This window comes from Haliotis rubra, unplaced genomic scaffold, assembly GCF_003918875.1.
Source record: "Haliotis rubra isolate DU_JTF1 unplaced genomic scaffold, ASM391887v1 Scf119, whole genome shotgun sequence".
Lineage (NCBI taxonomy): Eukaryota > Metazoa > Mollusca > Gastropoda > Lepetellida > Haliotidae > Haliotis > Haliotis rubra.
Genome location: NW_025765103.1, coordinates 2040531 through 2054908, shown reverse-complemented (window position 1 = coordinate 2054908; position 14378 = coordinate 2040531). Strand labels below are relative to the sequence as shown.

The following is a 14378-nucleotide window of genomic DNA, read 5'->3' as shown; positions in this document are numbered from 1 at the left end:
TACCTTACCCCATCACACTAACAACTATTATACCTCACCCTGTCACACTAACAACTATTATACTTCACCCTGTCACACTAACAACTATTATACCTTACCCTGTCACACTAACAACTATTATACTTCACCCTGTCACACTAACAACTATTATACCTTACCCCTGTCACACTAACACTTACCCTGTCACACTAACAACTATTATACTCTTACCCTGTCACACTAACAACTATTATACTTCTTACCCTGTCACACTAACAACTATTATACTTTACCCTGTCACACTAACAACTATTATACCTTACCCTGTCACACTAACAACTATTATACCTTACCCTGTCATACTGTCTATTATACACTGTCAACTAACAACTATTATACTTTACCCTGTCACACTAACAACTATTATACCTTACCCCGTCACACTAACAACTATTATACTTCACCCTGTCACACTAACAACTATTATACCTTCACCCTGTCACACTAACAACTATTATACTTTTACCCTGTCACACTAACAACTATTACTTTACCCTGTCACACTAACAACTATTATACTTTACCCCGTCACACTAACAACTATTATACCTTACCCTGTCACACTAACAACTATTATACCTTTACCCTGTCACACTAACAACTATTATACCTTACCCGTCATCACACTAACAACTATTATACCTTACCCGTCACACTAACAACTATTATACCTTACCCTGTCACACTAACTACTAACTATTATACCTTACCCTGTCACACTAACAACTATTATACCTTACCCTGTCACACTAACAACTATTATACCTTTACCTTACCCCCTGTCACACTAACAACTATTATACTTTACCCCGTCACACTAACAACTATTATACCTTTACCCTGTCACACTAACAACTATTATACCTTACCCCGTCACACTAACAACTATTATACTTCACCCTGTCACACTAACAACTATTATACTTTACCCCGTCATACTAACAACTATTATACTTTACCCCGTCACACTAACAACTATTATACCTTACCCTGTCACACTAACAACTATTATACTTTACCCTGTCACACTAACAACTATTATACCTTACCCCGTCACACTAACAACTATTATACTTCACCCTGTCACACTAACAACTATTATACTTCACCCTGTCACACTAACAACTATTATACTTCACCCTGTCATACTAACAACTATTATACCTTACCCCGTCACACTAACAACTATTATACCTTACCCCTGTCACACTAACAACTATTATACCTTACCCCGTCACACTAACAACTATTATACTTCACCCTGTCACACTAACAACTATTATACTTCACCCTGTCACACTAACAACTATTATACTTTACCCTGTCACACTAACAACTATTATACTTCACCCTGTCACACTAACAACTATTATACCTTACCCCGTCACACTAACAACTATTATACTTTACCCTGTCACACTAACAACTATTATACTTCACCCTGTCACACTAACAACTATTATACCTTACCCTGTCACACTAACAACTATTATACCTTACCCCGTCACACTAACAACTATTATACCTTACCCTGTCACACTAACAACTATAATACCTTACCCTGTCACACTAACAACTATTATACCTTAACCCGTCACACTAACAACTATTATACTTAACCCCGTCACACTAACAACTCTTATACTTCACCCTGTCACATTAACAACCATTATACCTCACCCTGTCACATAAACAGCTATTATACTTTACCCCGTCATACTAACAGCTATTATACTTTACCCCGTCCCATACAGGACCATTAGACCTTACTCTGCTCACACTGACCGTGAAAACTCGTTATTTCAAACTCACTTCAAATTGCACATCAATATGTAGTTCATGAAATGGATTTAGACTGAAGCGGAAATGTCCACCCTTGTGCCTTTTTCAACAAATTCATATGTCGTTGTTGGGAATCACCTTGTGTGTTTCAATAAACTGATGTGTCGTTGAGATGTGTCACTGGTTCAGTGACTTCATGTTGGTGGAGGTTTATCACGTACATGTCGTTGATGAATGTTTCAGTCATGTCACATGTCGTTGATGAATGTTTCAGCCATGTGACATGTCGTTGATGAATGTTACAGTCATGTGACATGTCGTTGATGAATGTTTCAGTCATGTCACATGTCGTTGATGAATGTTTCAGTTATGTGACATGTCGTTGATGAATGTTACAGTCATGTGACATGTCGTTGATGAATGTTACAGTCATGTGACATGCCGTTGATGAATGTTTCAATCTTGTGACGTGTCGTTGATGAATGTTACAGTCATGTGACATGCCGTTAATGAATGTTTCAATCTTGTGACATGTCGTTGATGAATGTTTCAGTCATGTGACATGTCGTTGATGAATGTTTCAGTCATGTGACATGCCGTTAATGAATGTTTCAATCTTGTGACATGTCGTTGATGAATGTTTCAGTCATGTGACATGTCGTTGATGAATATTTCAGTCAGTTCATCGCGGTGTCGGCAGGCCCGGACATCGTGTACCTCCTTCTGATGGCCAAGCTGCAGGCTCTCGTCACCATCACAATGACGCTTATCTTCGCCCCAAAAGTAAGACAATACGTCGTTCGTAGTTAACACATGAATGCATTCATAGGATTCATTAAGAGAACAGTTAGATGCAACTAGAGGCCGAGTGGGTAGTTCATTGATGCATTGATTGTAACACATTCTTAGATCGATCGAACACAACGACGGCACTTGTAGGGAACAGTTAATCTCATCACACGACGGTAATCAGCTTACATTGCACACACATTACTAAGAATAAGTAATTGCGTAATCGTGTTTACATGAACATGAAGTGAAAGTAATCTAGAGGACGAAGGATGAAAAGGAGGTTATAAGTAGGGGTGGGAGATGGGGAGGTAGTAAAATGGTTATATATTTTTCAAAGTAATTTTTTAAAATGTATTTCCCCAAAGTAAAAGTAATCGATTAAATATAATTCCATGTTGTGTGTAGATGGCTTGAATCCTACGCACCACGTACACTGACTGAACTGGCAACGTTATGTAAAATAACTACGCCCATTTATGGGTTTTGCAATTACTTCCGGCTTCGTTATAAGAGACCAAACTAAATCGATCGTGTTTCTCCGGAAACCCTTGCTACCCATATCCTCCAATCAGATAATATCAACACGAGCTATTACAGATATTACAGTCATTAGCAAATTATCTATAATAATTCAGTTTTTTTGTTCCTATAAAATATTCCAGTCGACATTACAAAAGGATATTGACTGCTTGGATTATAACATTTAGGAATGAGTTACTGGGGTTACACGGAAACATATGTCCATATTTCAAATGAGTGAAATGACACCTTATGCCGGAACAACTTTCAGACTGTTCCTAACAACACTATATTTGTTCAGACAAAGGCCTTGATAATCAGTAACATACATAACAGAGAGATCATTTGCATCAGATCATCACATATTATTTCTTTTGAAACTATTTCTTATTGATCTTCTTCACTTCTACTCATGAACTTAGGTCGATCGAAAAGTAAATTTCACTTGACAAACACATTTGACATTTCAACATTCATTAAAGCTTATGTGACCCGTGAAGGTCCGGCTTAGAATATTGATCTTCAATGACCCATGCTTGTCGTAAGAGGCGACGAACGGGATTGGGTGGTCAGGCTCGCTGACTTGGTTGACACATGTCATTGGTTCCCAATTGCGCAGATCGATGCTCATGCTGTTCATCACTGGATTGTCTGGTCCAGACTCGATTATTTACAGACTGCCGCCATATAGGTGAATATTGCTGAGTGCGGCGTAAAACTAAACTCACTCACTCACTTAAAGCTGATGTAAATAGAAAGAACTGTGTGAATATCGCAATAATATGGTGAGTTGTATTGTGATTCTTCTCTCCCCACAGTTCTGGGCTCTGTACAGAGGTATCGACCTTCAAGAGGGGACAAATACGGGGGTTCCGCAAGCAACGACCATCACGGGGAGGGTGAAGATGTCTGTCCCCACTGTCAGCCAGATGCAGACGGAGAGACGCAGTGTCGGTGTCCAGGTCATGCCAGACGACGTCTACATCGGCATTGTAGGTCCCGTTATTATTAATAGCACACAACTGTGATATTGTGACGGGTGTCTTAAGGGTGGAGTCTTCCTCCTCTGGGGGAAGATTTGTACCACGGCATGTGCTGTGTTGAGGTCTCTTCAAGGAACAGGATGCCACGTAGAACTAAATCTAATATTTGGAAGGTGTGGTCAACGAAAATATACACAAACCTTGTTGGTTGTTTATTTAGAGTTAGTAAACAAAAAAACGAATTCATATTTTTAAACGATGTAAAAAGAATTAATGGCGCATTCAGTAACAGTAAAAGTAAAAACTTACCCTTTATATCAGATTAGGTAGGGTGAGGGCAAGTTTGGCCCACGTGATCTGCAAAATCACACATTTGAGAAAAACTTGTATAAAATGGAATGAAAATAAGTATCATGTGTTCTTAAGAATGAGAACTAGGCTGTAATTTATTTCAAAATCTGCACGTTTGGGACTGAGAACAACAGAAAACAAATACACAAGTGTAACATTTGTAAACAAAACGACATGCTCATGTTGTATGTAGATATACAGTGAACAGACGCGAGAAACCCATGGACTTGATCACTCTTAAGGTTACATTTCCATTTTCACTCATTGTAGATATATTGGTGTATTTGATCATGTTTGAAGTAGTAAGTGTTGCAAGTGTTAGGTAAAAGCTAGATACCAACTTTTTGTATATGTCGGATAATTTTCATATGATATATATATATATATATATGCAAACTTAAACTAAAAAAATCTGACATTCCCAGTGGGTGGCATAAAAACGATGCTTATATTTACCTTGCCTTATGTTTTCTCGTTTGTTTAATCTGAAATCTGTGGACTCTGTGTCATTGTTAACTCCCAATCGTTCTTATGAGGTGTATGTGTTCTTTATGCAGTATACTGTTATGAATCTGGTAAAGGGGCGTCTTAAAACCGAGTAATGTTAGATTTCTGTACTGCATGAAGTAATATCGTTTTCAAAATGTGTTTAACTGTGAGGGCTCACTTAATAGATATTATCGGCCTTACCAAGCCTACAAATATAGTTGTCGTACATGTACTCTGCAGCAATCAGTGGAAACGGTTATCTCCGTGGAGTGTACAGTTCATCCTTCATGCCACGTATAATTGTAGCAATAAACATTAGTCTGTAATGACCCGTTGTTTCGCGTGAGTGAGTAAATTGTGTTTAACACCACTTTTAGCAGTGTTTCAGGTATGTCAGTGAATGTCAGCGTGATGAGTGAGTGAGTGAGTGTGTGTAACGCCACTTTTAGCAGTGTTTCAGGTATGTCAGTGAATGTCAGCGTGATGAGTGAGTGAGTGTGTTTAACGCCACTTTTAGCAGTGTTTCAGGTATGTCAGTGAATGTCAGCGTGATGAGTGAGTGAGTGTGTTTAACGCCACTTTTAGCAGTGTCTCAGGTATGTCAGTGAATGTCAGCGTGATGAGTGAGTGAGTGAGTGTGTTTAACACCACGTTTAGCAGTGTTTCAGGTATGTCAGTGAATGTCAGCGTGATGAGTGAGTGAGTGTGTTTAACGCCACTTTTAGCAGTGTTTCAGGTATGTCAGTGAATGTCAGCGTGATGAGTGAGTGAGTGTGTTTAACGCCACTTTTAGCAGTGTTTCAGGTATGTCAGTGAATGTCAGCGTGATGAGTGAGTGAGTGTGTGTAACGCCACTTTTAGCAGTGTCTCAGGTATGTCAGTGAATGTCAGCGTGATGAGTGAGTGAGTGTGTTTAACGCCACTTTTAGCAGTGTTTCAGGTATGTCAGTGAATGTCAGCGTGATGAGTGAGTGAGTGTGTTTAACGCCACTTTTAGCAGTGTTTCAGGTATGTCAGTGAATGTCAGCGTGATGAGTGAGTGAGTGAGTGTGTTTAACGCCACTTTTAGCAGTGTTTCAGGTATGTCAGTGAATGTCAGCGTGATGAGTGAGTGAGTGTGTGTAACGCCACCAGTGTTTCAGGTATGTCAGTGAATTAGCAGTGTCTCAGGTATGTCAGTGAATGTCAGCGTGATGAGTGAGTGAGTGAGTGTGTGTAACGCCACTTTTAGCAGTGTTTCAGGTATGTCAGTGAATGTCAGCGTGATGAGTGAGTGAGTGTGTGTAACGCCACTTTTAGCAGTGTTTCAGGTATGTCAGTGAATGTCAGCGTGATGAGTGAGTGAGTGAGTGTGTTTAACACCACTTTTAGCAGTGTTTCAGGTATGTCAGTGAATGTCAGCGATGATGAGTGAGTGAGTGTGTTTAACGCCACTTTTAGCAGTGTTTCAGGTATGTCAGTGAATGTCAGCGTGATTAGTGAGTGAGTGTGTGTGTTTAACGCCACTTTTAGCAGTGTTTCAGGTATGTCAGTGAATGTCAGCGTAATGAGTGAGTGAGTGAGTGAGTATGTTTAACGCCACTTTTAGCAGTGTTTCAGGTATGTCAGTGAATGTCAGCGTGATGAGTGAGGAAAGTCCGACTTCATTCATGTCATTCATGATTTTAGAGACAGACATGAATACAAGCAGGGTGATGAAAAACCAATGATCACAATCATGTCAAATCTGGGACTCGAACCAATCATCTGCGCATCCAGGTGCGCAACTATGTACCTGCGACTCCTTAGACCAGTGGCTTGCAATATGACGTTTCATATTGATTTGAGACCTGATGTCTGTCTTCAAGAAGAGTGGAAATCGTTTAACGTAAATATATCCTGCTTTCCCCAGTATTTCGGAGTTACAGTCAACAACGGTTATAACGAACTGGGACCAGGGAGGAGGGAATATAGTTCGTTATAACCCTAGTTCGTTATACGCATTGCAACTAACATATACAGCAGGTGGCATGAACCTTTACTGTATATATTTATATTTCTTGCAAGTGTCGAGGACATCTGTCTTAAGGATATGCATGTTGGTGAGTCACATTAGTATTGTAGTTAGAACATTTCTGATATTGAAATGTTATTTACATACTTGCGGGAAAAAGTAACTGTGCCTCATATAAAGTTATTGTAATGTTATGAAACTGAAAATAATACAATAATAATTAGTCATAACAACATTTAATTGACCAAACCAATATCTGGTAATAGGAAACGGTGAAATGCCTTTAAATACAGATGGTGTAGCAACTCTGTTAACAAAGGTAATACTGGATGTGACCACCATTCGCTTTCATACAGACTACGTGTTGAAGACACCGGATGATTGAAAACAGCTTGTGTGATGTTTAAATGTTAACCAACGATTGGCTCAACTGAGCTGGCGTTACCGGCAGCTTCTGGTTCTGTTTTCACTCCAGCCATGTTCAGTAAGGGAGGTGTGTGGAGAAACAGCCGGCCATGGCGGTACAGCCATGTTATGCTACCTCAAAACGTCTGTAACAACACCTGCAAGGTGGCGTGACGTCCACCCAACTGCAGCAACATGATCTTGAACGAGGCCGTCCCCATTAAGGTCGCCATTAAAATGGTGAGCTGGGCCCTGCAATGTTTTCTGATGCCACCAGATACCGTTACACAACCACCCACATACTGACGACGTCTGGCAACGTCGGTAATACGTCCTCCTGGATGCACGTAGGCTCCATCATGACAATAAGGGCTGTGCAGACTTAGACTCATGTGTGAACGGTATACTGCTCCAGCCTTGTCTTCTACTGCTGCGTACGCTTCTTCCAGTAACTGGTCTCAATCAAGGAATTATTTGATCTATCAGTGTTTTCGGTATCAATTCGGCACCAGCCGGATATCGTAGTTTTGCTGACGTGAGCTCACACGTGGACGACCGGCCCGTGGCAAGTCTTCAGTGTTGCCATGCTGTAGATAAGGTCTCCAAAGAGATACTATTTTGTTATTGATCTTTCGATGATCTTCCAATTCTGTCGCCATTACTGTCTGCTGCATACCTGCAACGTAGACGTTGGTTATAGCAGCCGTAGCATTGCGTAGATATTATTTACGGCGTCATTTAACAAAGAGTTTTGTATGAGCACCTATTAGCTAAACAATCAAAAACACGTGTCTGAGAAACCATCTCCAAACAACCACCCAAGCATCTAAGTTGTAGGTCGGGCCTTTAAGTCAAGGATATACCCATGTGAAATGTATTGAAAGATACATTGTATAATTTCTTAAAATATATATATATATATATATTATTGAATTTTATGTGAAGCACAGTAACTTTTTTCCGTCAGTATAACCCTATTCTCTTCCTTTCATGTTTCGGTAGACAGGACTGACGTAGTCTCTATGATGGCTTTCTAATATTTCTCCTCCGCCCTTTCATTTGTTCTCATACAGTTACCTATTAGACTCGTTCCTGGCTTATCTTTGATCTCATGCAACTAAAGCAGCTTACTTTCCGGGATTGATAAGTGTCCACTAACTAGTGCGTTGCTTCAAGGGTTTGAATGCTCAGTGTTCCTCAATTACCCGCAAATACACGAGGCAACCAATATGTGTTGTTAAGTTGTCTATATTTATGACTATTTCACGGAAGTCAAACGAACCCTACCTTTCCTGATGTTAAAGTAATATACAGAGCTGATGACCCAAGGCTGTAGGGCATGAGACTTTCCGTTTGGTCGATGCAATCTGAACTCTCATTAGTCAGAACTCTCTGTTGCTTCCCTTTGGACGGAGCTAGCTAGGTCATCAGGTCGGCCTATATATTTCTGGGTCATTGAGGAACGTAGTGTATACAAACCAGTGGAGTACTAGTATTAATGATATATTTCTGGGTCATTGATGGGAACGTCATGGGTAGTATAGCTAGAATACAAGGGGTTATCCTCATGGTAGTGGAGAATACAAGGATTACTAGTATTAATACAAGGATTATCCCCAGTTAGACAGGATTATCCTCATGGGTAGAATACAAGGGTTATCCTCATGGTAGTAGAGCTAGAATACAAGGGTTATCCTCATGGGTAGTAGAGCTAGAATACAAGGGTTATCCTCATGAGTAGTAGAGCTAGAATACAAGGATTATCTTCATGGTAAGAGCTAGAATACAAGGGTTATCCTCATGGTAGTAGAGCTAGAATACAAGGATTATCCTCATGGGTAGTAGAGCTAGAATACAAGGATTATCCTCATGGTGTAGTAGTAGAGCATGAGTAGTAGAGCTAGAATACAAGGGTTATCCTCATGGGTAGTAGAGCTAGAATACAAGGATTATCCTCATGGTAGTAGAGCTAGAATACAAGGATTATCCTCATGGTAGTAGAGCTAGAATACAAGGGTTATCCTCATGGGTAGTAGAGCTAGAATACAAGGATTATCCTCATGGTAGTAGAGCTAGAATACAATACATGAGTAAGAGGAATTATCCTCATGGTAGTAGAGCTAGAATACAAGGATTATCCTCATGGTAGTAGAGCTAGAATACAAGGGTTATCCTCATGGGTAGTAGAGCTAGAATACAAGGATTAAGGAGTTATCAAGGATTATCCTCATGGGTAGTAGAGCTAGAGGATTATCTAGAATAGAATACAAGGATTATCCTCATGGTAGTCTAGAATGGGTCATGGGTAGTAGAGCTAGAATACAAGGATTATCCTCATGGGTAGTAGAGCTAGAATACAAGGATTATCCTCATGGGTAGTAGAGCTAGAATACAAGGATTATCCTCATGGGTAGTAGAGCTAGAATACAAGGATTATCCTCATGGGTAGTAGAGCTAGAATACAAGGGTTATCCTCATGAGTAGTAAAGGTAGGTTCCGCTACAGAGTGTGAGAATACGTCACCATCTTTACGGATTGGATGGTCAGGTGTATTGTCTTAGTTGATCTCTTGGCGTCGTAAAGCGTTGGTCATGACGTCAGTCACTGGTACAACACGATCATTGTATGTTACGGGCCGCGGTCATTTACCAGGAATGTTCCAGGCGCTGTATGCTACAGTCATGTGTGAAATGGTTACCCTTAGGTGCTTGATAAACATCGTAGCATTTCACTTTGTAAACAAAGTGATGTTTGAATGACTTGCTTGGACTGAAAATTGACTCAAAAAGGGACGTATGTTGCCATGTCCTCTGCTGTCCTCTGATATCTTCCCTCTGGTATTAATGACCAAGGTAGTCTTACAAATAAGTCAATTAATGTACACTTTAGCAGTTATATATAGATTATATTTCTATTCTTTTGTCATCTTGCCACAATTAAGTTGACCCTTAGGTCTGTGTATCCTGCGATACAATTGCTTTCCTGGTTAAAGCTGACACGTGACATTCTCACTTACGAGGAACTGAATTGGGTTTTGTTCAATACCGGACTTTACTATCATGTCTCGGGAAACAGATGTCATATCCTATGAAAAGAATGTTGGTTTCAAAATATCCGTTTAAACCACAATGAATCGCGGTTTTATAACCTGGTGGGACAAGCAAGAATGGCATGATTATAATTTTGAAAATAGCTAGAAGCAGCCATGCCGGCTCCAAACCCACCTCCTTGTACTTGTTTGAGCTGATCCTCTTTGACCATCGTATGAACCTCACTTCTGGCAACAGACAATGTTCTGACAAGCTTGTTCCAACTGATCGCAAATATCATTTCAGCTCATTTGAAAAGAGATACTTACACCCAGCAGCAGAACCTCAAACAAAAACTTCCGACTGCATGATACCATTATTATTAATTTATTACCTCTAGTCGAATAACCACTAACACAGAAAATATATGCCTACTACAGTAGCACATCAACTCCTAATCCCCGTCTCTCTGTCTCATGACACTGCAAGCTTGTCCAGAAGGCCCATAGAGGTTTGATGGTACCAGCTTAGTTTGTAGCCAGTTGTATGTTACTCATATATCGACTGGCTCACGGACAAAGGGAGGTTATGCAGGAAGTCAAACGTTATAGAAAAGAAGTAACTTTTCTTCCCAATCACTTGACATCTGTAAACCATCCCGCTGAGCGTGTTTGGCTGTTTGTGTGCATTGTGGACTGTGGACTGTGGAGCCACCACTGGGCAGCATGGCCATGTCAGGCTGATAGGGGATGATGTATGATCTGCACAAACTGTGGCAGCAAAAGTCCAGCAAAGATCAACTTTGGCGTCATCTTATACCACCGAGTTTGGCCAGGCTCGGAGGTTCTGATTAAGACTGGATTAGGAGGTATTGGCAAATGGTGACTTTTGCAAAATAATATATACTTATCTCAAATATTTATGTGTATATAATCTATAAATTCGTATGATGGGCAGGATGAATAAACAAGGGGGTGGGGGTTTTCCTTGCCTACAAACCCCAAAGACCAATCGTTTTGCATGCATGCAGAGACACTGACTTCTTGATCACATTCACAACTATATATAGAGAATCTCACACGAGTGTCCTTTGATATCAAATATATGACCACGAGTTGATAAGTTACAAATATTTTTACTTTTATCAACGAGTGTTGATGTATTTGATATCAGGAGACACTAGGGTGAGATTATATTTATCATAAAAAATCTCTCTTCATTAGTTTTCAATGCAAAATGTACATCTCTGAACAGGGTTCTGCCTTTAGACTTGGAGTCCAGCGATGTCATAGCATTGTGACGTCATCAAGTTCATGACGTCATAGCATTGTCAGGGCATTGTACAAAATATACTGCCAGGAGATATCGTTTCATCTCACACAAGCAATATCCCCTGTGGAACACAGTTTTGGATGATAAATACATTTGCCAATACTAAAACATTTGTTTTCACACTACATCGGATGAGAAGTATGGCTGTAGTTTGAAATTCTTGAAAGACATTTAGAAGTTGGACAAACAATGATAATACATGAAACGTTTTATGGATAACGACTTCTTTTTATTCTTTATAGCTGTCGATGTTGTAATTTTGAATTAATTTAACATTAATTGAACGTCTGAACTGACATATTGGAAATACGACTCTTGATATTTCTTAGGATATTTCCTGCTTAACCTATTTCCGCGAATTTGTGTATTTTGCTGATTTTACAATATCTCTGTATTTCGCTCCTGTAACGAGCTGTTTGTAAAATTCTCACTGTGCCTTTACTCAATTCTTAGAATGTTTGCATATATTTCCAATACTTGACCTTACATATGCTCATGCTTTGTCTCATTTTGTCTTCTTTGTCAAGCATATATTCTATTTTGGGGTTGCCAGGGTGGGTTTTGTTAAATATTCATGCGGGGCATTACAATCGTTCATTGAAATATTTCTTTAAAGAATATGTAAAACCAAAGTATCTATCACATGCCTAGTGTTTGTACATGTATTTATGAAGTATTATGTTCCTCATATAGCCTGTATATGTCGTGATGTGTCCAGTGCCCCAACTGCACAGCTGGGATCCCTAGCTCCTTTCGCTCGCAGTTTAGGTCTCTGTCGTAGTATCTAGCCACCTCTCTCTCGAAGTTCATGCACATCAGGAAGTCAGTGTCCCTGAGACGACTGTATCAGGTCATCAAATATTAAAATGCAGGCCTGTATCGGAATTCGCCCAGTCATCCTCCTCGACCTTGAAATGCATCTCGAAATAAATCAACCCCGTCTCAAAATGTATGCTTATTTCGACGTGTACCCAGCAGAGAATACATCCCACCTATTATTTTAGTAAATGTATGCTCATCTCGTATCCCATCCCATGTTATCTATGTCAAAGTACATGTCTCTCTCGAAACCTGTCCTATTCTGTCCGTTCTATGTTGAAATGTCAAACCTATGTTCCTATGCACCCACCGTAAACCTTCTGTGGTTCTTTCAAAGGAACAACGAACTAATTTAGTATTTTGAAAAGGTCAAGCTCCCTGTCTGGCAATGCGTGAGAGCATACAAGAGTTTCCTGAAGGAGCCATATATATATATATATTTACGGAAAAAGGTATCGCAATACTCTATATTTAACATAGTATCATAGTACCATCACGCATGGCACAGGACTTATTCCTAACCTCAACTTAACTTACTATCTGGATAACCTGTCCCTCAAGAAATAATCAAATGGCAAATCTAAATGCACAAAGAATGGAAAACCGCAGTTAATTAAGAGCAGCAAACATGTTACATTACTGACTCATTTTGTAAAGCTGATAACTACGGTCGCATGACGACGTTTACAAGTGAGATCATGTTCACCATTCTGGCATACTGTCCCCAAGAAGTCAAGTATCGATAACCGAGCATAATGTCAATATCTGGTGTAACTCTTCAAACTGCAATAACATCATGCAGTGACATGTTCAATTATCCATAGAACTCTCCTCGTTGTGCAATAACATCACTGATCCTCCTTGTCACCGGCTGTATCAAACTGCGTCTTATTCCCGGTGCAGGGCCTGTTCCAATACATCGGTGGAGGACCTCTCTGGCGTATTCTGTGACCCCTACATGCTCCATGGGATTGAGATCTGGACTCCTTGTAGGCAATAGTATAGTTCACGTCGAAACAAATCAGTGATACGTGCGTTGTCGTCGATGAAGACTGTCCTTGTGTTCAGAGGATGGCCATGGAAATGTGGTACAACAACCCCGTTTAAGATGTCAGAGATGTACTGTTGTCCCTTCAGATGTCTGGTGGTCACAGGGTCACGTTTACAGTCATGTGAGAGGCACCCCAACACCACCAATGAACCCTCGCCAAACGGTACTCAATCCAAGATCCGTTGTGCCTGTGCATTGTTTCTGCGGCGCCAAACGCGAGCACGGCAATCACTCATGAATAAAAGATGTCGGCTTTCGTCCGACCAGAGGAGCTTCTCCACAACCTCGAATTCCAGTGACGTCGAGCTTGACATCAACCAAGTCCTGCTGCTGTGTGCCCTTGGGATAACAACGGGCGTCTGATAGGTCGTCTGGCTCCACACCCGGTGGTTTGTAGGCGATTTCGGACCGGTCTGTTGGACAGACGACGATCTGGAAACTACCATGTTTTCAACGCGCCACTTTACATGAACAGATGAAGTCTTGTGATTCTGGGCAGTATCCTCAATGAAGTTGTCCCACGTGGTCGACAACGCTGACGGCCATTAACGTCGTTTATTCGCTGATGTTTCTGGCCAATCGACTGAAAGTCGGTGGGTGACAACCATCATATCTTGCACCTTGTGATGTTCGCCTGTGATCGTGATCCCTGTTTATCTTAAATCAATGTATGCTGCATTCAAAGGGTCAAAATGTAGGTTAAAAAGTATAGGTGTTGCGATAGTTTTTTCAGTGTGTATACTCACCTTTTGGGGATATATATGTAGGTCTTAAACTAGGTACAATTTCTACCA

At 40.4% G+C, this 14378-nt stretch overlaps 1 protein-coding gene across 1 annotated transcript in view; it reads left to right on the top strand.

The window, feature by feature from the left end:
• The window catches only part of LOC124261060 (probable G-protein coupled receptor CG31760), a 74915-nt gene that overhangs the window by 60084 nt on the left and 453 nt on the right, over positions 1-14378 (top strand). The window contains exons 13-14 of the mRNA XM_046695384.1: positions 2499-2604; positions 3951-4124. Of these exons, the coding sequence (XP_046551340.1) occupies positions 2499-2604; positions 3951-4124 (280 nt within the window). The remainder of the gene's footprint in view (positions 1-2498; positions 2605-3950; positions 4125-14378) is intronic.